At 47.2% G+C, this 27,750-nt stretch overlaps 1 protein-coding gene across 1 annotated transcript in view; it reads left to right on the top strand.

The window, feature by feature from the left end:
• LOC148218857 (olfactory receptor 14A16-like) overlaps window positions 1-27,538 on the top strand; it is a 32,304-nt gene extending 4,766 nt beyond the window's left edge. The window contains exon 2 of the mRNA XM_088157776.1: window positions 26,740-27,538. Within this exon, the coding sequence (XP_088013902.1) occupies window positions 26,740-27,538 (799 nt within the window). The remainder of the gene's footprint in view (window positions 1-26,739) is intronic.
• Window positions 27,539-27,750: the final 212 nt, after the last annotated feature.

Below are 27,750 nucleotides of genomic sequence, written 5' to 3'. Positions count from 1 at the left end.
GTAAAAATCAGCCCACTAATTTATTTCCTTTTATTGTCTTACAGATCTTATTCTGGGCACTAAAAACTCCAAATGCTTCTAAAACTAAATGGGAGTAGCAGTGTGTTTGTGTCTACTCTTCCAGCCAGTGTGTCATGTTCTGACTTCACAGTTTGAATAGGAAATTTTTGTTTTAAATAGTTCGATTCTGCCCTCTCACCCCATTCTCCCAAGTGTTTTAAGGTCTTACCTTGAACTTATGATCAACTACCTGTTTCCTATAGTACTTCAGTCTTTAATTTTAAACAAGGTAAAGCAAAGCTTCAAGTATAGGGTTGAAAAACAAATAGAATTATCTTTTGTATCTAATGAATATCCCTATTAAGTATTTTGGACTGTTTTCTTTTTACTGGATTGGGCATAGTTAACCCTAGCCTTTTTTTAATTGTTTTTAGGAAAATGAGCTGTCATGTTTGAAACGTGAACTGTCATCCCTTAAGGAACAGCTGAAAGCAGAAATTGAAGAAAAGGTGGAGTTTTTCACTAACTGAGCAGTGTGGGTGAGGTGTGGCCTGGGCTTGTGCTCTAGAAGTTGTGTAAGGAATGAAATTGAATAGAAAAACAGTGTCTGGTCATATATTTGTGTGAAGTTTGTAACAGTCTGTGATTATAAACTGTGTTCTGTAATTACACCAAGAAGATTCTTAACAACTGAATTCAAATAAATATTTCCTTCCTATCACATAACTCTGTTTTAGGAGAATCTTGTAAAAGAGGACTCTGGAAATATGATTCCTGAAAGTGAAAAGAAACACAAGGTAACTTTAACTTTTTAATTGGTTTTAGAGTTTGGAAGTATTTATATGTGTAGAATCAATTGAAGTGCCATGATAAATTATTTGTGTTCAGCAAAACACATTTTGTGTTCTTACTTCTCTGTATTTCTTACTTCTCTGTATTTCTTACTTCTCTGTAGATGCTTAATTTTTTTTTCCTGAGATAAACAGGGATTTTAAAGGGTGATCCCATTCCATGGAGACATTAGACAGCAGTTTATGGAAGGGCTCCCAGTGTATCATTTTTCTTTCTCAGTTGTTGCTTTATATCTCTAGAATTGTTTTACTTAGTCTTCAAAAGTGTCCATTTATAAAAGCACTTTTTTCTCTATGGAAGGGAAAAAAGTTTATATAGCTGTAAAAATTATTGAAGTATCAAAGTATTCCTGAATACTGAATACTGCAGAACTTGCCCTTCTTCCCTGTCAGGAGTTTGCTTGTGGTTTTCATCTTGGAACAACAGAATCCACCATCGTTTTGGTGTTACCTTTCTAAAAAAGGACTGCACTGGACTATTGCAATGTTTCTCAGTTTAACTTCTAGTGAAGGGGCTGTTTCAAGTAACACCAATCTTGATATTGCTGTCAATCCTTCTCTGAAAGCCTCTTCCTGCAGTTTTGTTAGTTTCCATTTTCTGAGATGTTTGATACAGTCCACGTGTAGTGGCTGCAATTGAGAATAACCAGAATTTCTGCAGATAAACAAAAAGAACAATGTGCCATGAAACTCAACTCTTCCACAGCTTCCTGTTCGTTCTCCTAGTTTGGCAACCAAAAAAAGGATATTTCTACCCCACCCCACTTTGTTTGGGTCTTTGCTTCGTGTTTGGATGGAAAGAAAATAATTCCACCACGTCTCTCAGGTGTCTTCTTGGCACTCAGACTGTAAAGTGGGTCATGAGATTGGGTTTAGACTCTATATTTACCCCATAAAAGAGAATTTAAAACTACAAACATTTTCTTTCCCAGACATATATTATAAAGACTCCTCCAACAGATAAACTGCAAAGTGGAAGAAGCACAAACCTGCCCTCGGAGCAGAGCACAAGGAAAAAGCAAAAAGTGCTTGTCCAGCTGGATTGTCAGTCAGACAGCTCTGAGCACACTGACCTCCTGGTAAGAGCCAGAGAACAAATCCTGTGCTGAACAGTTCTTTGTGCTCACTGCTGTGTCTGAGAGTGAAGATAAAGGGTTGGGGCTTCTACATTCAAGCTAGTATTTATGTGTATATTTTTACTTGATTGGCTCTTTCTGGAATTGTGGTTATATGTACATAATTTGCTTTCTTTTTATTCAACTGTTATGCCTCATAAAAACATCTTAACTTTTTTTTTTTTTTTTAATAGTTTAATATCCTGAGGGGGAAAGAAAAAGTATTTTTTAATATAGTGTGACTAAACAACTTTTTAATTTATTAGAGCATAGTCTCGGAAGAGGAAATGTTTAAAAAATTGTACAAAGATTATCCACAAGCTTCACAATTACATTCCACAGCACCAAAAAAGGTATGTTATCCTTTCATAAGATTAAACCAAACAGTTAATGAGATTGTTTACAGAAACTGATGGATGGCTTTATTTCCCTTCCTAGACACCAGCTCCATGCCATGGGAAATCTCCAGGCTCTGCACTGAAACTCCAAACCATGAGGAGAATGCGCCAGGCGGGGTGGGCGGCGGTTTCCAAAATGGACAGGAAAAGAAAAATTCCAGAAGCTGTAAAGTTCTTTGCTTAAAATGCAGAAAGGCCCAGTGCCCTGGCATTGCTTCCCGGTCCCTCCACAGCGTTGTTATTCTCTGAGTTAGTACTTTGTTGCATTTTTCTGTCGTGCTCAGTGTGTTTAATATTATTTTCATTTCCTTTACACATATAAACTTCACAGATCTATAACTGCATCCCCCTGCAGAGCATTTTCCACCTTTCCTCCCTTGTGCTTCAAAATGTTGGGACACAAATTAGCCAATTTAAAATTTTGAAAAAAATATAACTACATAGAAAGTTGTTTCAAAGCTGCTTCTGTCATTAGAAATTCTGGTTTTAAAGAACTTCTGTTCTTTTAAATTTACTATTTTTCTGAATAGATAACACAGTGAAAGAAATGTAGGTGTTAAATGTATGCACTTTTGCCTGAAGTCTTCTGGTTTTTTCCATTTCACTGGCTGGTAGACCTGTCTTTTTAGACTGTTTTGTTTTCACTATGCTAAAACGGTTTTGGAATTTCTAAAATGGAAGTTTCAATAGAGTTACTTGCATTAAAAGATATTTCATCTTCATAAAGAGTAAAATATGCATTTCATAAGATATGAAAGCAATGTTAAGATGCCATTAAATTGTTTTTCTGAAATATAAAGTGTGGGACTAAATGTTGTTGCTTTAAATATTTGAACACAGACAGAAATCACCAGGCAGCCTTCCTAGGGATCAGCAGCTTCTGCCACTGAAGTGTAAGGATAGATTAGAACATCTGTTTCTGTATTAATCCTGATTAATCTTGGTTTCACAACAATGACAACTCCCAGTTCAGAGCCTAGAGATAACAAAAAACCTACAAGTTTCTTCAGACTTCAAATAGAATGAAAAATCTTCAAATAGAATGAAAAATCTTCAAATAGAATCAAAAATCAATAATCCGAGATTTGTCTGAAGTGAAAAGTAAAACATATTTATTGCCTTCTTTTTGTGTAGTCTTATGGATAGGCCAGTAGTTTGGGTTCCTTATGTTGAGTAGGGATGTAAATACAATTTTTTTTGTATGTAACTAACAAATATTGTGCAAAGATCTGGAAGAATATACTGTGCTTTCCACATGAGCAGTTGAAAGTGAAAAATGGAAGTTTGTACTGCCCACTTCTAGACTCAAACAGTAACTAATCAATCAGAACCTTGGTATTTTCTAGGGACGTGAATCCATAGTATATCACATAATTCTCCTGATACCATGAGTGTGTCCTGTGAGGTGTTGTGTAAATCACCTCAGAAATTACAAAAATATTTCCAGCAATGCTCCAGAAAGCTTGCAGGAAATGCAAAGAGCAGGGAAGGGTGTGAAATGATACCTGCCTGTTTCTGTGCCTCAGGGTCCCTGTGCTTGTGCCATGACAAGTCCACAGCTGCATCTCTGTGTCCCTTTCTCTGGCACCTGCCCCTCATTCCCAGTTCACTGCAGCACCCACTGGGGGAGAATCCAGAGGGTGAAAGAGACCAAACAACTCCAGGGCTCAGACACAGACAGGTCCATGGGGGAAGGAAAAGCTGTGCAAGGAAGCAGAGCCAGGAATTCACTCCCTGCTTCCCCCAGGCTGGTGGGTGTTCATCTCTCCCCAGGTAAGCAGGGCTCCATTCCAGGCACTTGGGGACACAAACTCCATCACTTCCAGCATCCCCCCCTTCCTGCTTCTGTCCCTTCTTTCCAGACTGATTCTTCTTCTACATGGCCTGGGAGTCCCCTGGAGCCAGGTCAGGGTCACCTGTCCCAGCTGTGTCTCTCCCCCTTTCTGGTGCTCCCCCAAACCCCTCACTGTCAGGGCAGGATGAGGAACAGGAAAGGCCTTGGCTCTGGGCAGGACCAAAAACCTCCTGGAATCTCCCTGGCCCAAATCCAAGCCCAGCCCCAGAGAAGCCCCTGGGAAGGAAGTTAACTCCTCCCAGCCCAAGCCAGTCCCCAGCACCAGGGGCCAGCACTGTCAGTGCTGTGCACCCAGCCCTGGCAATGAGGCATCAGGATAGTTACCATGGCCACTGTCTTGGTTTGAAAGACAGGTGTTTGTTAAGAAAGGCAGAAGCCTCTCTTGAAATGGAAAAATGTAAATCTTTTCCTGCCAAATTATGATAATTTTGAAATTAAGGCTCTCTCAGACAAAGATATGGGAATAGGAATAATAGTTCTTTACTAGGAAAAAAAAATACAGTAATACAAAAAACCACAAAACATTGACAGAGTCAGAATCCAACCTGACACCCCATCAGTCAGTCAGGGTGTTGGTGCAGTCCCATTAAATGGTGGCTGCATCCTCCTGCAGTGACAGGTGTGGTTCAGTTGGAGCAGTGCTCCTGTAGAAGGTGCAGTTTTCCTCTGAAGGTCCAGTGATGATGTAGAAGGGTCTGGTTTTTCTCTGGAATCCAGTGGAAAAAGGCTGCTCTGATGTTCTAAAGCTCAGATTTTGTCTAGGTAGGAAAGTCTTGGCTCCTCCCCTGGCTGGAGCATCTCCCAATGGGATGATGGAATTTTATCAGCCATGCACTGGGAGTCAGTGGTCCATTAATAGGAGATATCTCCTGGAGGGAGGATGGGTTGTGGAAAAGATAAAGAACACTGCCCCACCTGGTTTTAACAGATGGTGATAGAATGCACACTTTTGGTTACATCCTGCTTTGCAAGCCAAGACAGCAACCAACTGTAGCAATGGAGTTTTATGATGGTTGCCATGGTACTGACCTTCCACAGTACTGTGGGATCCTTTCCATGACAAATGAGTTGTGCAAATGTCGTACAAAGTCCCTGGAAACTGGTTAATTGATGGTTGCCATGGAAATTGCAGCAATGGAGGGTGTCTGTGTAGGTTGTCATGGCAACTGCCCCGATGGTTGTCATGGCAACCAGCCTTGGCAACAGGACCTGAAATGGTTGTGGTGGCAGCCAACCACAGCAACAGGTCTCAGTGAAATGTCCAAGGCAACATGGCAGTGTATCCATGATGGTTGCCATGACAGCCATCCCAAGTGCTGGTTACCATGGAAACAGTCCCTGGCTTAGCATTTCCATGTCTGGTTGCCGTGGTGTTGGGCACCAGCAGCGTTTGGCTGATGCTTGTCATGGTGACATCACAGCTCTGGAATTCCATGGCACAGGCCCACAGCAATGGGGTCCTATTGCTGGTTTCCATGGAAACTGAGCATCACAAATGGTTCAAGCCTTGCTTGCTGTGGCACCACACTTAGGAAGGAATCCTAAATTAATAGTTGCTGTGGTAGTTGCTGTGGTAACAAGTGTGATTGATAATTGCTGTGTTAACGAGTTCCCCGGGTGGTGGTGGATGTCCCATTCCTGTAAACAGTGAAGGGCTTTGAGCAATCTGATCTGGTGAAGGATGTGCCTGCTCATTGCAGGGGGGTCAGATGAGAGCAGAGCTCTTCCAACCCAAATCATTCTCTGGCTGTATGGTGAACAGGGGCTGCTCAGTGGACTTTGCTGGCTGATCCTGGTACCTGATCACCAGAGTCTGCCCTGTCCTTTCAATCTTCAGTGTTTGCTCTCTGTGTATTCCAGCTTCACTCTGTGTGTGTTTGTGTGCTTTAAGGGCCTGAGGAGCCCCGGGGCCAACTCTGTGCTGCTGTGCTGGGCAGCGGGGCTGGCCCTGGGGCTGCAGCAGCTGCCCGAGCTGAGCATCTGCTGAGCATTCCAGACACAGAGTGGCTGTCCCTGACCTGCCGTGCCTCCAGTTCCTGCTGCAGGGCCAGACAGGACTGGGCTGCTCTGCAGGGCTGGGGATGGGACATGGATTTCAGTGCTGGCAGAGGGAGAGAAGGAACAGATTGAAGCAAGGCTGTGCCTGGGACTGGTTGAGTGCCACGGGAGCTTTAGCAGGGTGTGGGAAGAAGGCAGGTGTTGGGAATCCCACAGGAATTGGCCATTCCTCAGCCAAACACTGCTTTTTTTATTTGAAACAATAGCGAGGAAGGCCAGAGGGACATCAGTAAAGCTCTGGGAGCTCCCAGGGTCAGAGGAAGCTGGGGAAATGGGGCACTGGGTAAAGTCTGCCAGGGAACCAGCACAGACCTAGGCCAGGCTAGGAGAGCTGCAGTGCGGGTGACCAAAGGCCTCGGGGGGCTGGGACCCCCCCTGCCAGCAGCAATGACATTTGTGTCCCCTGGCTGTGGCTGCTGTCCCTCCCACCAAGGCCCATGAGATGACACCAGTTTATTCCAGCGTCAGGGCTGGTGGCCTCCTCTCCAATCCCACAGAGCTTTGGAGGACTCCTGCTGCTCTCCTGCCCTCACCATTCCCACCCCACATCCCACTGCTCAGGGACAGCCACGAGCATCCTGTGAGGCCACCAGTCCCCATTGCCAGGGGATGGGGTCAGGGCTTGTGTGTCCTGCTTGGCACAGCCCAGGCAGGGCTTTCACAGCCACATTCCAGAGTCCATTTCCACCTGGACCCACTGGTGCCTCTGAGTTCTGCTTCCCCAGCCCCAGGGACGCTCTCCTTGTCTGCCCATTCCCCCACGGTCTCTGGGCAGGGATGGCCTCAGTGGGGGCTGCTGACATCCTCAGCAACTTGGAGGCTGCTGCTGAATTTTACTGCTCCAGAGGCTTGTTCAGCTCTTCAGTTCAGGAATTCAGTGCCCCAGAGCTCATTAACATTTCAAATCACCCTAACAAGGGAAGCCAATGGGAATAATTTAAGTTTTAATTCCATTGTGGTTAATTAGACAGATTTCAGAATTGCACTGAAAATGAATGCATTACATTTAAAAAGTAATGACAGAATATTATTTTTCCTGTTTATTCTTTTCCAGTCTATACACTGTTATCAGCAATCTCCAGTTGACATTTATTCCAAGCACCTCCTAATGCAGTCTGAAGAAATATGAAAATCAAGACTCTTTGTGGCTGACTTTGTCCCTACCCCCACCCCACCATTTCCCCCATCCAACCCCTGGCACTCAGAGCAGCCTTGTGCAAATCTGAGCTCCCTCCCCTCCAGGCTGTGCCTGCAGCTTTCAGCTCCTTGGCACCAACTCCCACCTGCTTTCCTTGGAGAAGGAGCTGCCCGAGACACAGAGGGATGTTCATTTATTGTCAGCAAACAAAACCAAAGGCAGGCACAGCTCCATAAAACACTGAAGTCATTCCTCTGCTGGATATTCCATCCGCTTTCCACAGTGCAGACATTCTCAGACCAATTGAAATCACGTTCTGTGCCCTGCACAGATCCCAAGATGCCCCAAACCCTCCCTGCCCCGATTCTGCCCAAATTTCCTCTTTGCACACACGAGTCACTTGCTGAAGTCAGGAGCTCCTCCCATGCCCAGAGGGAGGAAAAGAGAGAAAGTGGCTGAAGAGCTCTCTTGTGCAGAGCTACAGCTGCACTAATGCCAATCTTCTGGGCTCACAGGAACTTCCTCCAACAGCCTCTGCAGCATCTGTTCCCTGGGTACAAATCTGGCTGGATAAGCCAGGCCCAAGGAGTGCTGGGCAATGGAGCCACATCCAGGGGTGTCCCCAGTGCTCAGGATTGGGGCCAGGGCAGTGAAATCTCTTTCTTGCTGATCTGGACGAGGGCATGGAGGGCACCCTCAGTCAGTGTCCAGGTGAGGCCAAGCTGGGTGGGAGTGTGGCTGTGCTGCAGGGCAGGAAGCTCTGCAGAGGGATCTGGACAGGCTGGAGCCATGGGCCCAGGACAATTGGATGAGGTTCACCAAGGGCAAGGGCTGGCTCCTGCCCTCGGCTCAAAACTGTGGAGACCTTGAAAGGCACTCTCAGTCAGAGAGGTGCGAGGGGCCTCTCTCTCAGTTATTTCCTTTTGATAACAAATCCTATTCTATCAATTCAGAACAATCCCTGTCTTCCAAACCCGTGCCCTCTCCCTGGCCATCAGCCTTTCAGTCACTCCCACCCTGTTTCCTTGTTAGTCCCCATGCCCCAATCCCACTCTTGTAACACCCCATGTCCCCTTGTAATTGGTCTCTGATACTTCTTCCCCCGCTCTGTTCATCCCAGATACCTGGCCCAAAGCCCCAAACCATTGCCTGGGCTCTTTGTCTCTGCTGGACTGTGCTCACGCATGGCTGAAATAAATATGTCTGTAAAACCCCTGCAATCCTGTTTCTTCACCTGTGTCACCTCAACAAAAACCCAGACCACAACACACAACCACCCCAAATCCCTGGCCGTGCCTTGCCTCTGATCCCCACAGCCTGTCCTGTTTCCTTCATCCCCGCATTGCCAGGGAATTTCTGGGACAAAGCAGCTCTGCTGTGGGGATGGAGGGAGGTGCAAGTGCCACCACTGCAGTGAGAGCCACAGCTCATCAGGTTTGTGTACATTGAGGGGTCAGCAAATGGTGAGACTCAGAGGCACAGGAAGGTTTCTCTTCTCTGTCAACAAACAAAAGTTGAACAGGATACAATTTAATAACCATCACAGCTCTTCCCTCAGCTCTGTGCAATGTCCCAGCAGTGTCTGATGAGTCTATCACCCACAAGGGGTTTGTGTACAAAACCAATTTTAGACAAAGATGATTCTGTGACAGATATAAAGGCTGGTCAAGTGTTGTATCAGGATGCTCTGCTTGGAGTGGGGGTTAAACACCTCCAACAATGCCCTGTTTTCAAAGCTGTCACTGGTAGATGGACAAGTCAAGCAAATTTTGATGTTGAGGAAATGCTGAAACCAACCTGACTCATTTTAACTCCTCCTGTCCTGGCTGATCTCCTTTCCTGCCCCTTCCACCCATTGACTTTTGTCCCCCCCAGCCCCCCAGTGCAGAGCCTGGCTCTGTGTTCTCCATCAGCTCCTGGCTGGCACTGCCAGGCTGGCATGAGGAGCCCCTCAGCCTTCCCTGCTCCGGGCTGGAAAAGCCCAGCTCCCTCAGCCTCTCCTCACAGCCAAAGGGCTCCAGCCCCACCTTGGAGGCCCTTCCCTCACCCTGCTCCAGCTGCCAGACATCTTTCCTGCCCTGGGCAACCCAAACCAGGCCCCAGTGACCTGGATAATCCACGGCCTTGATGTCCTGGTCACACAGCCCTGGCCCCTTGTCCCCGTGTCAGGCTCTGGGGTTGATTTGTGGAACATCCTTGGGGGAGGCTGTGGCTCCAGGTGGAGCAGGGGGATCCCGGGGGACAGGGGACCCTGCTGGGCATGAACAGCATTGGACTTGTCTGGGGAAACTGTGAGGGGGGGCTGGGGCAGAGTGACCAACCCAGTGACCTCACACAGCCCTGCTGGGATGTCACACAGCCCCTCCTGTGATGTCACAGCCTGCCCTGTGATGTCACACCTCTGTCCTGTGATGTCACAGTCAGCTGTGTGATGTCACAGGGACAGCCTGTGATGCTCAATGACCGCACATAACCCACTCTGTGATGTCATAGCCCACTCTGTGACCTCATGTTACCAGATGATAAACTGCCTACCCCAGCTGAGCTAACACAATTCTTTTTGTCCAAAACCACTGGCCTCTGGAAGCTGCACAGTGCCCGTTGTGTGAGAAGGGGAACTGGAAGTTCCCCAGCCTCAGTGTCCTGCCAGCTCAGCCAGGCTGAACTGGAACATTGGGGTCCATGACCACCAGAGACAAGCAGAGAGACCCCCAGGACAGAAGAACCCATGGGTAAAGAGGAGGGGAAATATGTTCATGATTTTGGGGAAATGATTATCATATGTGTGTTTAGTCCAGGACAATCAATGAATAAGTTTGCAAAGTACAGAATATAAACAGAAATTTCCTGTACTCAGCATGCACGGCTTTGGGAGGAGCTGTCCCCCTGTGTATCCAGCCACATAAAGAATGCTGGTTTTTAATGCTGTGTTGGTGTTAAGGAGTTTGTAATTTGAACAAATTGTTGGTAACACTCTCACTCCCAAGGAAAGCTCTGTCTCCTGCTGTTCACAAACAGAGAAGGGCTGGTGGGAGATGTGGTGGTTGGAGGCTGCCTGGGGTACAGTGACCATGAAATAATCCAGTTTTCAATATTCTGTGAAACAAGGAGAGGCATCAATCAAACTTCTACACTGGAATTATGGAGGACACACTTTGGTCTATTCAGGATACAGTTTTGGAGAGGACCAAATCAGGTACTGATATTTTAAGGGGAACAACCCTTAAGAACAGAGTGGTCCAGGAAGGATGGACACACTTCAGGAAAGTAATTTAGAAGGAGCAGGAGCAGCCTGTTGCAACAACACATCATCAGTAGGGTAAAACTAACCTGTCTCACAATGGTCTAAATCCAGCTCACGTTCCCTATCAGTGGGTGAACAATCCAAGGCCTGGTGAATTCTGCTTCACAATGATTGGGAGAGCCGACATGCAAGGATGTTTGCCTAGTGAGAAAAGTGCACAATGGGGAGGGGACGGCCGTGGCAGGCCACGTTTCACCGCCCCCAGGGAACCCATCCAGCAAGCGTGGGAGAAGCTGCCACCGACCATGCCACGGGCCAGCGGCTTTTGCCCACCCCGCAGGGATCGGCTTCCCTCCGGAAAAGCCGGGGGACAGCAAACAGTGACCAAAAAACCCCAAACAAATAAAAAGCACAGGGTGCGTCACACAACCCGTGTTAGCCACGGGGGTCACGGGCCAGGGCTGGGGGCGAGGCCCGCGCCTCTCACTCCCCCCAACCCCTCCACCGACATCTCTCGCTCTCCAGCCTCGCCCACGACATTCCCGGGGGCTCTCTGCCGGGTTCCGGCCACCGCCACCGCCGCCAACCCTGAACAATTCCACCCGCTAAGCGGGTCCCCGGCTTAGGGCCGAGGAAGGGGGACGACTTCAACAACACACGGCGGGGACGCGGTGCCGCCACCCCGGCCCGCAAACTTCATCGGGCGACTCCCGTCACCGAGCCCCTCAGGCAAGCGGGCGAGGCCGAGGCGAGGCCACACGCCCCACTGCACGTCCCCGCGGCCCTTCCGACACGGACACTCCGGCAAACAGGTCGGGAGGGGGAAAGGAGGCGCAGCCACCTCGGCCGAGCGAGCCATGCTCGGGGACATCGGGGAAGGGGCCGGGGAAAGCCTCGGCGGGCTCAACACAAGCCCGGCCACAGTCCAGCCCCGGCTGCCGGCCACCGCACCAGACCGAGAGCCGAAAACACCGCCCCCGGCGAGCGGGCGGGCCCCGGCTTGAGGCCAGGCAGAAAAGGGACGAGGCGCCGCCGCCTCGCCCGCCGCCATCCCCGGGGGAGCGAGCGGGCGCCCGCCCCCCTTCACGAAGCCGGCAGCAGCCGGGCCCGAGCGGGACACGCTCGCGGCTTCTCTCTGTCCCCGCCTCGCCTCGCCTCGGCCGGGGAGCGGCTCTGGCATCACCTCTCGGCTCGCCTGTCCCAGGAAGCTGGGTGGGACGGGAACCCGGACAAAGCCACGCCACTCTTCCCCTCGTGGGCTGCACTTTCCTTGCGCCGGTGACCGCCCGCGTGGCACAGCTGGAGGCAGCCACAAACAGCGAGCCCGGTGGGGACAACAGGTCTACCCAGCCCTGCCCAAATTTGCCCGTCCCGCTGGAGAGGGGCAGACCTGTCCGATTCAGGACGCCTCAGGCTCCGGAGCCGGGCAGACCTGGCCTCCCGCAGCCGCTCCGGGGCCGGGTAGACGAGGCATCCTCGTGTTATAAATGAGAAACAAAAGTCTCGATATTCAGCAAAATTTAGATTGCTTTATTTGATATAGGCAGAGCAAGCAGTGCGCTGGGGAATGTGAGGGGTCACCACCCACACTACGCTCCACCGAGCTTGGTTTGCAGCTCCATTTTATGGTATGGTTTTCCTTGTAGTAATCAATAGTTGTTTTGGTTTTTTTTCTGTCATCATTCTTCTAAGTAAGCAGTAGTGGTCAAAGAAACATCCATGGCACCGCTGTGTGGATGGTTTGTCAAGGAACCATCTGGCCTTGGTCGATAAAGAACAGCAGAAGTGGGAAGTCTGGTCCGAGCAGATAGGTTGCAATTGATTACACAAAGGCAGGAAATCTGATTTTGCAAAATCTTTCAAGCCGTGGAAACCTTGTTTTACAAATTAGTATCAAATACAATTTATTTAGAAAACACAATATTCCTAACAGGTGGATTTAAACAGAATGGTTTTAAACATATATTTCCCTTTCTCTAGGTCCATGTTTTTATCTAAGTATTCTGGTTTATATAAACTCCAAAACTCCTATGATTAACACGAATCTTTTATCAATTTTCACACTTGTAACACCCTGGAGCCAGGGAACCCCGCAGCTCTGAAACACCCTGGAGCTGCATGCCTCTAGCAGCCCTGTCCCACCCGGTGAACCCATATCAAGACCAATAAATATTTTTGACAAGTTTTTTTTTTTTTATTATTATTGCATATTTATTTTATTTTATTTTCCTTTTCTTCTTTTTTGAATGAATGCCTCTTCTATTTTCTTGGAACAAAAATCTTTTTGGGAAAAATTGGCTTGGGAAGATTTCTGGGTTTGGTTTGGGGGCAAATGTCACACTGTCGGGTTACCTGAACTACAGTAGAGTATAAACCTTTGGCAGTAATTTTTTTAGTTAGATAATTATACAGGGCATCTATTCCCCAGTGTGTTTTTTGGTGCTCTTTCTTTAGTAATGACTATAACAGGTGAGAAGGGGTGGCCATTGTTCCTTCTGCAGTAGCAGCTCATCTCTTGGTTATATGTTCTTTCTTGATTTTTAATTAGTTTTCTATTCTTTTTGGTATATACTGGCTTACTTTCAAGGGAGATTTGTTTATTTGGAATTAAAGCTTCCTTAATCGTTATTTCACCTTTTGCTGCTTCTTTTGCCTCTTTATTTGCAAGCTCGTTTCTTTTTTCCAGTTTTGAGCTCACTTTTTGGTGTGCTTTAATGGGCATAATTGCTATTTGCACAGGGAGCTGAACTGCTTTTAGTAGCCACAATATTTCTTGCACGTGTTTGATACTTTTCTTTTGTGGGTTTAACAGTCTTTTCTTTTTCCAGATGGCTCCATGTGCACGCACAACTCTAAATCCATATCTTGAGTCTGTATAAATGGGTTTTTTTGCGATCTTTAGGGCGTGGGTTAAAGCAGTTATTTCAGCTTTTTGTGCAGAGGTATTTATTGGCAAGGGTCCAGATTTTATTACTTCTTTGCAGGTGGTAACTGCCTACCCAGCATGTTGTTTTCTACTGACAACGTAGCTGCTTCCATCAGTAAACTGGGTTTGGGTGTCATCCAAAGGGGTGTCCTTCAGATCTGGGTGGCTGGAATAGGTGGCTTCAATAGTCTCCAGGCAGTTGTGGTGTGCTGGTTTCCTTTGATTTCTACTAAGGAAAGAAGCTGGGTTGATAACGTTAGTCACAATTATCTCTACATCATTTTGTTCTACCATGATGGTTTGGTATTTTAGGAACCTTTGTGGGGAGAGCCAGTGCCCACCCTTTACTTCCAGGACTGCAGACACTGTGTGAGACACTAATAGAGTCCTTTTTTGGCCCAATGTGAATTTGCGTGCCTCTTGAATATTCAGCACCACTGCTGCAATTCCCTGCTTCTCATGGGAAAACAGAAAGAATGGTTTACTCCCATCTGGGAGTCTGAGAGCCAGAGCTGACATTAGAGCATTCTTCAGCTGGTGAAAGGCCCGAGTGGCCTCTTTTGTCCCCTGGAGTTCTCTGTTCCCATTTGCAATGAGTGCATACAGAGGTTTTGCAAGCAGCCCATAGCTGTGTATCCACAGCTACACCACCCTGTCATTCCTAAGAATGTTTGCAGTTTCTTTGCTGTTTGAGGCTTTGGGGTTTTGCAGATCTCTTCCTTGCAATCTTGCTCTAGAGTCCGTTGTCTTGCACTAATTTTATAACTCAGATAAATTACCTTTTGCTTCACTACCTGGGCCTTTTTCTTTGATACTCTGTATCCTTGAAGTTTTAGAAAGCTTAGGAGGCTCACCGTCCAGGCTGCACATGCCTCTTTGGTCCAGGTGGCTATGAGGGTATCATCTACATACTGCAATAGCTTTTCTTTTCTGGGGGGAGTTCCCTAGGATTCCAGATCTTTGGCAAGTTGTTCCCCAAACAGGGTAGGAGAGTTTTTAAATTCTTGAGGCAACACCGTCCATGTGAGTTGGGATTTGTGCCCGCTTTTAGGGTTTTTCCATTCAAATGCAAAGATTTTCTGGCAGTCCTCATGGAGAGGGAGGCAAAAGAAGGCATCTTTCAAGTCTAGAACAGTAAACCAAGTGAGTTTTGGGGTTAGGCACGTTAGCAAAGTGTATGGATTTGCTACTATGGGATACAGATCTTCATTTATTCTGTTAACAGCTCTTAGATTCTGTACTATTTGATACGACTCATCAGGTTTTTGGACCAGTAAGATGGGAGTGTTGAACTCAGATTGACATTTTTTTAACAACCCTAATTGTAAAAAGATTTTAACTATTGGGCTAATTCCTTTACTGTCTTTTCTTTTCAAGGGGTACTGTTTAATTCTAACGAGTTGTTTTCCTTTCTTCAATTTAATTATTATAGGAGGTGCATTTTTCACCTTTTTTGGTATATTAGAAGCTCACACTCCAGGGAACACTTGATTTATTATTTTTTCACTCATTTTTTCTTCCATTTGAACGGCTGTTAACATTAAACTTAATGCCTTTATGTACTGTTTATTATTTATTTTCAGAATAATTTCTCTATTTTTAAATTTAATAGTTACTTGTAATTGTTCTAACAGGTGTTTCTCCAAAAGATGTTTTGGGCACCTGGGCAGGTATAGAAATTTATGAATACCTTACTGTTTTCCAAGTCTATATTTTACTGTTTTGCAAAAATATGCTTTTGTGGCTTGGCTAGTTGCTTCTGTTAATGTAGCATAATCTTTTTTTATAGGTGTTAAAGTCTTATTTAAAGCTGAATACATTGCCTTTGTGTTAACTAGAAATTCTAGTTTTTTTCTTTTTTTTTTCTCAGCTTCAGTTTTATAACCAGTGGATCTTTTGGGGTGTGATCTACTGGTTGTTTTTACTCTTTATTTACATGTGTAATTATTTTTTTCTTTTCTTGAGGGCCACTATGTCTTTGTTCTGGGCATTGATTTTTTTAGTGACTATATTTTTTATAGATCGCACACTGGTCTCTGCCCAGCCGGGCTGGGCCTTGTCTAGGTGCTCTTTGTCCACGTCTTTCTTTTTTCCTCTCACTTATAACAGTTGCATGCTCCCTCTTTTCTTCTTCCCTGTTCCTAAAGACTCTCCAGGCCTCATCCACCAGAGTCTGTAAGTGCCTCCCATCCAGTCCCCATATCTTTTGAAGTTTCCATCTTATGTCCCCCGTAGGTTGCCCCAGGAATAAACTGACTGGCTGCTGTGTCCCTGTGTCAGACCCAGGCTCCAGGGGTGTGTGGCAGCACATTGCATCCCTTCATCGATCGAGGAATTCGGATGGTGGCTCAGAGGGCCCCTGCTTAATTTCGTGCAATGCTGACCAATTTATAGTTTGGGAATGGCCTTTTCCATCCCCTTTACTACCCACTCCTGATAGCTTTCCAACTTTTTAAATTCTGCTGATTTGTTTGGGTCCCACTGTGGATTTTGGAGTGGGAAATAATCTTTAACATCTGATTGTTGGATTTTATGATAATCTTCTGCCAAATCCCCTGCTGGTTTTAATAGTCTTTCTGTCTCGGTCAGTGCATCCAATAATAATTGCATATCGTTCCAATCTGGATTATGTTGTTTTATTATATATCACAGATGGTTAGCCGTGCTAACTGGATCACTGTGGTAATTTTTAGCAACGTTTTCCCATGCCTCCAGGTCGATTGAGGAGAAGGGAGATTTAACCAATACCCTTTCTCCCATTGGTCCCCTTGCCTCTCACAGAGGTGCCTGTAATATGTGTGTCTGCTGTTGTGATGGGTTGACTTGGGAAGAAGAAACTCAGAGAGAAGTTCTCTCTAAGGGAGCTTCCTCTGTGAGGGTTGGGACACCTTCAACAGCCAATAGGAGAAAGTTGGTTCGCTCCATGCACACACATTTTGAAGGAGGTAATCCAGAACTGAGTCTCGTTGTCTTTCCAGTGGCTGAGCAGGTAACACCAACCTGAGCTTCTCCCTCCCCCATGCGGGGGGGAGGCTCGGGAGGCCGCTTGGGCCCCGTTTGCCAACGAGGGGACTCAATGGCCGGGGGGAGAAAAAGTTGTGTGATAAGACCTTCACAGCTTCCTCCTCCACGGGCCTGCGGCTCTGGCGTGGGGGGGAGGCCGACTCTTGCTGCTGCCGGACGGGCCGGGCCTGCCCGGGTGGCCATGAGCAGTGTGGGGCTGCAGCCCAGCCCCAGAAAGGCTGATTGACACCTCAGCTGCGCCCCCATCACGGCCTGAGCCTGGCCCAACTCTTGTAGTTGTGTTAAACTTTAACTCTTTAGTGCTCAGATAAGATTTGCAAAGCCTCCAGCCTTTCCTTTGAATATGAAAGGAAATAAGAAGATTTCTGAAGTCAGTGATGTAAGAGCTAAGTTTTGAAGATGGAAGGAGAATGAGGAGATGCTGAAATGGCTGAAAATATTTTTGTAAAGTTATAGGGATGAACTGATGTACTGAATATTCCTATAAACCATGGAAAGAGACATGGGGGGATGGAAATGTTCCATTTAATAGATGATTTGACCAAAGAGCACCTGTGTTAAGAATTTCTGCCCTGAGAAAAGAAAGGGATTTTGGTTTCCTGAGGATGAAGCCTGAGCAGAGAGAAAGGAGACAGAGAGAATCTTTGCTGTGGAACATTTCATCCTTAAAAGTAATACCCCATGAGACAGAGATGGCTCACATCTACAGCTTTGGGAAGGCTGTGGAGTTGGGAGGAATGTCACGATTGCAGGTCCCTGGGTGCATGCAAATCGTGAAAAATGAAACCACAAGAGAACTGTCTTCTTCTTTCTTGTGGGAAAAATCTCTACAGCTTCAACAAGAAGAGGCTTCTCTCTCCAGAAGTGAACTGAGAAAGACTAAAGTAGGGACTGACTGAAGTATTTGTTATATGTTTGTTTTGTTGTTATGAAGATTGGGAGAGGGAGAGAAGGAGTGATCTGAAAAATCTTATTCTGAATTTTTTTTCCCCTTTCTCTTTGTTTATGTAGTTAATAAATTTTCTTTTATACTCTCTCAAGTTTTAGGCCTGCCTTGCTCCTTTGCTCCTGGTTCTGTCACACAAAAGGAAAAATGAGTTTATTTAAATTGGCAACTCAAAACGTAGACAATCTTCCTGGGCTCCCACCCAACTCTAGTGATGGAGGAGGGGAGATCATCCAGATCAGAGTCTTCTTCCTTATATACCTTGTCATTTTTAGTGCACTTCTGACCAAGACTACAGGCTGAGCAGCATCATTTTAATATATGTGAGACCCTTGTGTTTTCTCTTTCCATTGCTAGGATCAGTGGGTCTTGTGGAGGGTTAATACCACAATCCCTTTGCCATTCTGGGTGGTTCTGTAAGGTGAAAAACATCTGCATATGGTGCCTCATCCCATTTTCCTTCCCACCTTAAAAACAACATTAACTTCCACATGGTGTTACAGTCCCATGTTCCATTTAATGGCCACTTTGCCCCATCTTCTGGTTTATAGAGAAGCCAACATTGATTTGAGTATTTGATGAAAACCCTTTTGCTCTCGGGTTTCTCCTGTCCCCACAATTTCCTTCCAGTGGGTTAGTATACATCCTAAAGGGCTCCTCCTGGGCACCTCTTTACTTTGCTGGGTCCCCATGATTTCTATCCTTATTTCTCTTATCTCCTCTCCCAAACCTCTGCTGGCAATATTCTTTCACTTCCTCCCAGTGCTCATCGAAAACGTGCCAATCCTTGGGAACTGAAAGACTCTTTGCACAGATCAAATTCACAATCTCACACTCAAACTGTGTTAATTCCTGAATATGATGCCGTGGGTCCGGGGTACACCTGGGGCATGTAGGCGTCCACCTCCTAGATCTGCAGTGCCACTTCCTTTTGCACCAATGACACTGTAGGAGGTCCCAGGCTGGATGCCACCTTGGTGTCCAAATTGCTGGTCCACACGCAAAGCAAGGAATTGGTCTAACCCTTCTAGGTTAGGTTTCGATTAGAGGTTGCTCCCAATCAAAACCCAGATAACTATCCATAGAATCTGAGAATATTCCTCCCAAGTGTACCTGCTCTACTCCCCCGTCCTCCCGTACCAACCGTACAAGTTTCCCTTGATCCCTCAAGAAATCTGGGGGCTCAATCTGGAGCCACGTAGAAAGGGCTTCCTCCTTGCTTGGTCGAGCCCTCCGCACTCACTCCCAGCTTCCACCACCTTTTTAACTCTGACAGTTTCCAAAAAAAATCACTGACCTGTCATTGACCGTTACAGACACAAGAGGGCAGCATTACATCAGAAACAATAGAATCTCACGCCTCAGAAAAGAACATAAATCTTAACTTGTTGCAATGACAGTTAATAACACAAGAGGGCAGTGTTACACCAGATATTGCACAGGGCCACTACAGAAAACAGAGCAGACATTCCCCAAAATCCAAAATCTCCACCACCAAAATTAGAGTGATGCAAACATAAAACTCCAAGCACCACATAAAATACTTCCTTCCACCACTCTACAACAAACAACAAGCACAATTTATGGCAGTTAGGGTTACAGCAGTGATTTATGCTGTTAATAATATACATAACACTGTAGTTCCTGCTCATGTTACTCCCAAACTTGCTAGTGGCCACCCTAAGTGGTCAACAGAAACCCCTTTGCCAGCTTCCAAATACCTTCCCCAAACCTGTCAGCTCTGTGTGTCGGATGTCTGACACACTGTTAGCCATGTGCAGGCATCCCTAGTGTCTTACAGGCTCATCTTACCTTGGGCGTCCCCCAAAAAATTTTGGTCAAATGTTCCTCTAGGCCATATAGGAGGTTGGTTGTTCGTCCCTGCAGAGAGTGACCAGGGAGCAGAGGTCAGCTCCAGCAAAAGTCCGGGGTGCACTGGGATGTCGACGTCCCCTGTGCTCAAGCAGACAGAGGAAGACCTTCTGGCTGGCTCAACAACTGATTTCGAGAATCAGCACTTGACACTGCAATTGTAGAGAGTTTTCATTGGCAGCACATGGGGGACACATGGGGGGATATTTCCTCCAAACCACGTGTACCTGGTCAAGACAGGTTCCAGGTATAAATACACATTGATCCCACAAGCCCACACCTCCCTGCCCACCCCTCTCCGCCTTCTCTCCCTTTGTATTGTAATTAGCTGCCCCCACTTCAAGTAGTTGTGTTTGGTGGGTTTTGGGATGAAGGCTGTATGTCTTCTTCAGTAATTGCTGTTTGACCTCTGCTTTTGGGCAGGTGCTGTTTAGGTCTGGCTCTCCCTCAGGTCAGCTTGTCCCACTCAAAACCACCTGGCTGGTCCTGGCTGGTTTCTGGAGCCACAGGTTTCTGCTTTGTTCAGTTTGTGCAATAGCCAGGTCTTTCTTTGCTGAGTTTTTGCAATATATGGTATCTTAAAGCTTTTTCCTGGCAAATAATTTTCTATATGGTTTGTTACATACCGTTTCTGCCATGTGTTAAATTTCCCCTCTACCTGCTTAAGCACATCATAGACTTCTAAAGTTCTGAATTTTCAAAACCATTTATGTTCCCCATCTCGTTAGATCACCCTGGGAGCCTCTAGACCACACTGGGAGCAGGTTTGGGTGCATGAACCCTTACTGGTTTATACTGGGAGCTGCTGCCACAGGTCTCAGTGGCTCAGGAGTGGCTCCCAGTGCTTACTGGTTTATACTGATGCCCTCCCAGTATAAACCTGGGAACCCTTAGACTACACTGAGGATGGCGTTGGGTGCATGAGGCCTTACTGATTTAAACTGGGAACTGCCATCATGGGCCTCCATGGGCTCCCAGTGCTTACTGGTTTATACTGGTGCCCTCTCAGTCTATGCCTAGGAACACCAGTGGGTGCTGGCGGGCAGGCAGGACCCTGAGGCCAAGCTATCCTTTGCTGGGGCACTGCTGAGCCGTGACTTCTCCAACTTCTCGGCCTGGCACCACTGCCTGCAGCTGCCAGGGACTCCAGAAAGGGCAAGGCTGGGGCACTGCCCCACGAAAGGCTGAAGAAATGCGAGCAATTCCCCAGTAGAATTCCCATCATTTCACAGGATGCCCAAAATTTTCCAGCCCCTCCCTCACCTAAAGTGGGAGGTGATGCGTTCTATTGGGTTGAATGAGTAGAACTGGTGTCTCTAAATCCCCTTTGACTTTAACGGGTACACCTGAACTCTGGTACACTTGAGTATTCAGATATTGGGGTGTCCCTCACGGCCCCCTAGAGATTTTGGGGTGCCTCCTTTGCTCCCCCCCAGAGCTAGAGCTGGTGCAGAACACTGTCTTCAGCAACTCCATGGATCAAAGCACCTGGGTGTACCTGCACTGCATCCTCTCCTGAGGTAACTCAGGGCTCCCTCCCACCCTTGAGGCCCTCACCTGGAGTTTTGGGGTACACCCTGAATGTTGGGGTGCCCCCCATGAGCCCCTCGGCTGCCAAAGGTCATCTGTGTCCACGTCGACTGGGAGGACAGTGGCCATCATCTTCTCCTGGCCTGTTAGGGTGAGTCGGGACACTTGGGTGCCCCAAAAATAACCTGGAGATCCCCCAAAGTTATCTGTGTACACCTGTGTACTCCCCCAAATCACCTGGATCTCCCCAAAAATCACCTGGGGACACCTGGGTATCCCCAAAAATCACCTGGATACAGCTGAATACCCATGGAACACCTAAGTCACCTAAAACCCCTGAGGGCCCCAAAACTGGTGTCCCAAAAATCTTCATTGCTTTGACTGGGTGGATCTGGTGTCCCTGAATCCCCATTGACTTTAAAGGGTACACGTTGAGTCCTGTTTATACCCATTTTTGGTGCCAAAAATCCCAACTTTGGGCTCAGAATTCCCAGATTTGGGGCTGAAAACAAAGATTTTGGGCTTAAGTGGAGGCACAGCTCCAGCACAGGCTGAAGGTGTGGGATCAAGAATTTCTGATTAGCTCCCAGGAATTATGCCAGGACTTCCAGAGTGCCAGCACCATGATCCTGAAATGGAAAATTCCTGGAATTAGACCCAGTATTTCCCCCAAATTTCCCCATATTAGCATCAAATTTCTGAAAAATCCCCATTGACTTTAATGGGCAGACCTGGTTTCCCTAAATCCCTATTGATTTCAAAAGGTAGACCTGATATTCCTAAATCCCATTTGATTTTTTAAAATAGGTAGACTTGCTATTGCTACATTGCCATTGATTTCAAAGGGTAGACCTGATGTCCATAAGATCTCTATTGGGAGATGAATGTTACAAGAGATGGAACAACTGAGAGACATTGTCAAAGATGGTTTATTGCTTTATTTCATCAGTTTCATAGAAGGGTGAGACATTAAAGGTGTTAGATCCAGTGCCATAATAACAGAAGCTTCCTCATTCTTAGTTACAAATGCCTTATATTAGCTTTTTAGCCAATCAAAAACTTCTATGAACTTTGCTAGTGTCTTTTAAATTAATTAATTAATTAATTAATTAATTCCTTTGTTTCCCATGGCTTTGTTGCAATGCATCATTTTTCAGTATATCATATAACACTGCACAAACCTACATTGATACATCTTAACATCTAATTAACTTTATAACAAGTTATTTTTGCTAAACTTTAAAATATTTTACTACCTTACTTAACATACTGCTTTGCTTACATAATCCATATTTCTGTTTTCTTGAAACATATTTTTACTTAAACTACAAACTTATATTCTTGTTTTATGTCTGTTTCACTTCAATGCTCTAATTCTCTAAGCCTTCTCCAAGGTCTCAGGTCAAACCCTGTACCCATCTCTATCTCTGAGCCTGTATGTCCAAGGCCCTGAGAGCTCTCTGTGCCTGCATTTCCCACACTGCAGTATCCCAATGGACCCTTGGTTCCGTGGGGACTCACAATGGCAGAAGGGTCTCCTTGGTTGCACAAGGTCCTGCAGAGCCCCTTGATTCAACGAGGCCTCAAAGTGTCATCATGGCCTCCAGGATTCCTTGAGGCCTCACAGTGTCACAATGGACCTTTTGTTCCATGGGGTAGAGCACTGTTCCATGAATCCTCAGTTCCACGGGGCCCTGTAGTGTCACAATGGACTCCTTGGTTCAATGGTGCCACACATTGTGACAATTCTCCCTTGGCCTGCCAGGACTCCATAGAGTCACAACGATTCCTTGGTTCAGTGAGGTCTTGTAGTGTCACAATGGACTCCATGATTCCATGAGGCCCTGCAGTGTCACAATGGCCCCTTGATTTCACAAGGCCCTGAAATGCCACAATGGCCCTTTTGTTTCACAAAACCTCAAATTGTAAAAATGACCTCCATGGTTTCATGAGGCCCTGCTCTGTCACAAAGGACTCTCAGCTCCATGATGCCCCATAGTGTCACAATGGTCTCCTTGGTTCTGCAGTGTCAGAATGCCCCCTCGGTCCCTTGGAGCTCACAGGGTCACTCTTGTGCCCTTGTTTCCATGAGGCCCTGCAGTGCCACAATGGTCCTTTGGTTCCACGTGACCTCAAAGTGTCCTCATGGCCTCCTTGGTTCCATGAGGCCCTGTAGTGTAACAATGATCTCCTTGGTTCCACAGTGTCAGAATGGCCCCTTTGTCCCATGGAGCCCCACACTGTCACTGTGGTCCCCTTGATTCCATGAGGCCCTGCTGTGCTACAATGGCCCCAATGGCTACAATGGTCTCCAGTGAGACTCTCTACAACCACCTGAACAGAGGCTGTAGTCAGGTGGAGGTCGGTCTCTTCTCCCAGGCAGCACCTGACAGAATAAGAGGACACAGTCTGCAGATGAGCCAGGGGTAGGATATGTTTGACATCAGGAAAAAAGTCTTCACTGAAAGCACAGGACTAGTGAGCCTTGCTGTGCTGGGGCCTCATTGCCTCCTTGTCCCTGCTCAGCAGCCTGGCAGGGGCCGCCCCATGGTGCTGCCCTTGGCATTGCACATGGCCAGAGCCCAGTGGCCCGGGAAGAGCCCTGAGCAATGAGGGAGGGACAGGATCTGCCTTGCCAGGGGCTGGGGCTCAGCCCTTGGCCCTTGGCATTCCTGAAACACATCCAGGTGTGCTCAGCATCAGAGACACCTTTCCCTTGTTTGTCCCCACCTGTCATCACTGCCTCCAGTGTTCTGCTCTAACTGGAACCTGGGGACACTTTCTCAGTTTCTCAGTGAGACCCATTAAAACTTCAAGAAACTTTGGAGTTTAAATCTTACTCTGAGTTCTTGAGAAGTTTTCCTTCAGCTCCCTCTCAGGGACTGATGTCCAGGGACTCAGCACTGCTGAAAAATCCCAGCTCTACACAGACGGGGCAACTGAGAGGCATATTTTTAAAAATATTTTATTCCATTATTAGACTCCTTGAAGGATGAAACATAAGACATGTAAAACTCAATGCCATTCTATCCAAAGCCAAGTTATTTTGTGTTTACTATACCTTATTAATGTTTTTCAGTCTATCAGCTTCTGCTACACAATGGTGCTAATACTTCTAACACCAACCACTCATTATTGTACCCCACGTGGTTTTGCACCAATGCATCTTTCACAGTTCTAATTCTCAAAAATATCTGGTATTTTGCAAGGCCACGGTTTGAAACTTCTTTCTAGTTCAATCTCTGTCTCAGCAACGTCTTCTCTATTCCAGGGCCATTCTGAGTCAGCACACCTTATCTCAGAGTTTGCATCCAGATGTACAAGACTGTGTGAGCTTTCAGTCTGGCTTTGAGAATCCTTTACAAATCCATTTCTCATAAATATCAATCACAGAATGCTGCAATCACCTCTACTCTAAAGAGAATAACAATAAAATACAGTCTTCAAAATAGGAATGTGTATTTCTTAGAATGTCTTGGAAATATTTCTCCATAACTAGGGTTGAAAAAGTTCCAAATGAATGGCACCAGACCAGAGGGAAATTAAGGCAGAGCCATGGTTTGTCAGGACTTGCTTGATCCCAGTCAGCCCCGTGGTGCATTTGGTGCTGAGCCCTTGAACCTCAGGGCTGGAGAGGAGATTGCACAAACCTTTCCAGGAGTCCAAGTCAGAAGAAAAGCCCAAAGTGTCTCAAAGCATTAATGGGTCCCACTGAGGTCCATCCCCAACACAGGCTCCTCATGGACTCCTTGGAGGAGAGAATGGGAGGCCATGATTGCCCAAAAACCTCTCAGAGCGTCAGAGAAGAAAGGAAAATCCAAAGAACCTTTGAAACCTTGAGTATCTAAAAATATTAATGAGCCCCACTGAGTGTCAATACAAATATTGCAAGGGACTCATAAAAGTAGATAATTGGGGCCATGATTGCATAAACTACTAAAAGAGTTGGTGTCAAAAGGGAAACTCAGAGTACCTTAAAAAAACTGAGTACCTTGAAGCATTAATGAGCCCCACTGAGTGTTGTTACTGACAAAGGCTCTCAAGGGACTAATTAAAGCAGATAATTGGAGGCCATGATTGCACAAAGCTCTCACAGAATCCAAGGCAAAAGCAAAATCCAAAGTGCTCTGAAAAACCTGCAGTCCCTGGGAGCATGAAGGAGCCCCCAGGGCCATTCCTGACCAAGGCTCCCCAGGGACTGGTCCCAGCACATCCCTGAGGCCACTGGGATGTGGGGGGATGCTGAGGGCAGGACAAGGGGTGCCAGTGGCCAGCCTTGCTGGGGCTGTGCCAGGAGGCCCCAGTGGCTCAGGACAAGGTGTCTCCTCAGAGCCCTTGGTGGCACAGACCCTGCTGTGCCCCAGGGCACCAAGACTTGGCTTCTCTTTGTCCCCACCTGTCATCACTGCCTCCAATTTCCTGCTGTGACTGGAACCTGGGGACACTTTCTCAGTTGTGTCCCTCAGAGGGAACCATTAAAACTTTATGAAACTTTGGAGTTTGATTGTGACTTGGAGTTCTTGAGAGGTTTCTTCAGCTCCCACTCAGGGACTAATGTTCAAGGCCTCAGCACAAACCCCAAGAGGGTCATTAAAGCCCTTGTGCTGTGTCTGTGCTGATGAGCTGGGCTGGGCTCTTGGCTCAGAATGTGATCCTGGTAACCAAGAAGAGCTTCAAAAATACATTTCTCTTGATGAGCAGCTCTTCTCCCAGCCCAGCAGGGCTGGGGCACTGCCTGCAGCCACCCCGGGCACAGCACAGAGGCACAGAGAGCTTCAATCAGTCAGGGCTGGGAAAATGCTCAGAAGTGACTGGGGCAGAATCACTCCCAGCCCTTGACACAGGAAGCCTCTGGCTGCAGGACAATGCAGCTGCAGCTCCTGCAGTGATCTCCTAAAGCTGGAACATCCCAATGCCTGCAGACTGTGTGAGTACATTCTCTGATGATCTCTTGTGCAGAGCAGCCAGGGGTGCCCAGGGCTGTGGTGCAGAGCAGGGTCCTGCAGCCCCGGGCGCTGTGCTGGGGCAGGGACTCTGCTGCCTGCCAGGGACAGCTCTCAGCCAGCCCTGGGAGCTGCCACAGCTCTGGGGGACAAGGTCTGGGTGAAAGGAGACAGCTGGTAAGGCTTGGAAATGTTCTCCTTGTGTGGTGAGGATGCTGCAATGTTCAGGACTGGATCCTAGCGTAACATATATCTGCTGAACATTTCCAAGGAGATTATACAGGGAGCACAGTGAGGCAGGGGCTGCATAAAAGTGAACGTCCTGCTTTTTTAATATGCTGTACTGGGTTGCATTGCTGGGAGATTGCCCATTGATATTCATCTCTCAGTTTAGGCTGAGAAAAATTTTTAAAAATTGTCTTAGATCTCAGCAAACCAGGCAAAGAAATAAATCAGCACAGGGCCCCATACAGGAAGCATCTGAGCTGAGCCACCAGGGCTGGGCTGGGCTCTGGCAGCACTGGCAGGGCCCAGCCCTGGGCACAGGGAAGCAGCTGCTGGCAGGGACAGCACCAGGCAGCAGAGCCCTGGGAAGGCAGTGGGGGGAAAGTGCCACCAAGCTGGGCTGGGGTATTTAAAATCCTCTCCAAACTGAACTATTCCATCATTACTTTTCTTACAGATCCTCATGCCAAGACATGGCAAATGTCCAACAGCAGCTCCATCAGCCACTTCCTCCTGCTGCCATTGGCAGACACGCGGCAGCTGCAGCTCCTGCACTTCTGCCTCTTCCTGGCCATCTCCCTGGCTGCCCTCCTGGCCAACGGCCTCATCATCAGCGCCGTAGCCTGCAGCCACCACCTGCACACCCCCATGTTCTTCTTCCTGCTCAACCTGGCCCTCACTGACCTGGGTTCCATCTGCACCACTGTCCCCAAAGCCATGCACAATTCCCTCTGGGACACCAGACACATCTCCTATGCAGGATGTGCTGCTCAGCTCTTTTTCTTTGTGTTCTTCATGTCAGCAGAGTATTTCCTCCTGACCATCATGTGCTACGACCGCTACGTGTCCATCTGCAAACCCCTGCACTACGGGACCCTCCTGGGCAGCAGAGCTTGTGCCCACATGGCAGCAGCTGCCTGGGCCAGTGGCTTTCTCAATGCTCTGCTGCACACAGCCAATACATTTTCCCTGCCCCTGTGCCAGGGCAATGCCCTGGGGGGATTCTTCTGTGAAATCCCCCAGATCCTCAAGCTCTCCTGCTCACACTCCTACATCAGGGAACTTGGGATCATTGTTGTTGGTGCCTGTTTGTTATTTGGTTGTTTCGTGTTCATTGTTTTCTCCTATGTGCAGATCTTCAGGGCTGTGCTGAAGATCCCCTCTGAGCAGGGACGGCACAAAGCCTTTTCCACCTGCCTCCCTCACCTGGCCGTGGTCTCTCTGTTTGTTAGCACTGGGTTTTTTGCCTACCTGAAGCCCTCCTCCATCTCCTCCCCATCCCTGGATCTGGCAGTGTCAGTTCTGTACTCAGTGGTGCCTCCAGCCCTGAATCCCCTCATGTACAGCCTGAGGAACCAGGAGCTCAAGGCTACAGTGTGGACACTGATGACTGGAGGATTTAAGAAACTGTAAACTGCTGGTCAAATTCTGCAAATCATTTGTAATAAAAGCCACCCTTGAAAATTCTTGTTGGTTTCATTTTGGAGGTTATTGTCTTTTTTTTAGTTTTTTACTATAATCCATAAAGAAATATCATTCTTCATGCTGTTTCTCATTTTCTTTGTCTCTACCTTCCCAGTGGCCACAGACTGTAAATAAGGTGCTGTGCTGTTGGTGGCTTTAGA

The sequence above is a fragment of the Sturnus vulgaris genome, unplaced genomic scaffold, assembly GCF_052056855.1.
Source record: "Sturnus vulgaris isolate bStuVul1 unplaced genomic scaffold, bStuVul1.hap1 Scaffold_157, whole genome shotgun sequence".
NCBI classification, from domain to species: Eukaryota; Metazoa; Chordata; class Aves; order Passeriformes; family Sturnidae; genus Sturnus; species Sturnus vulgaris.
Note: the sequence above shows the minus strand (reverse complement) of the source record. Positions and strands in the feature narration are given on the sequence as shown.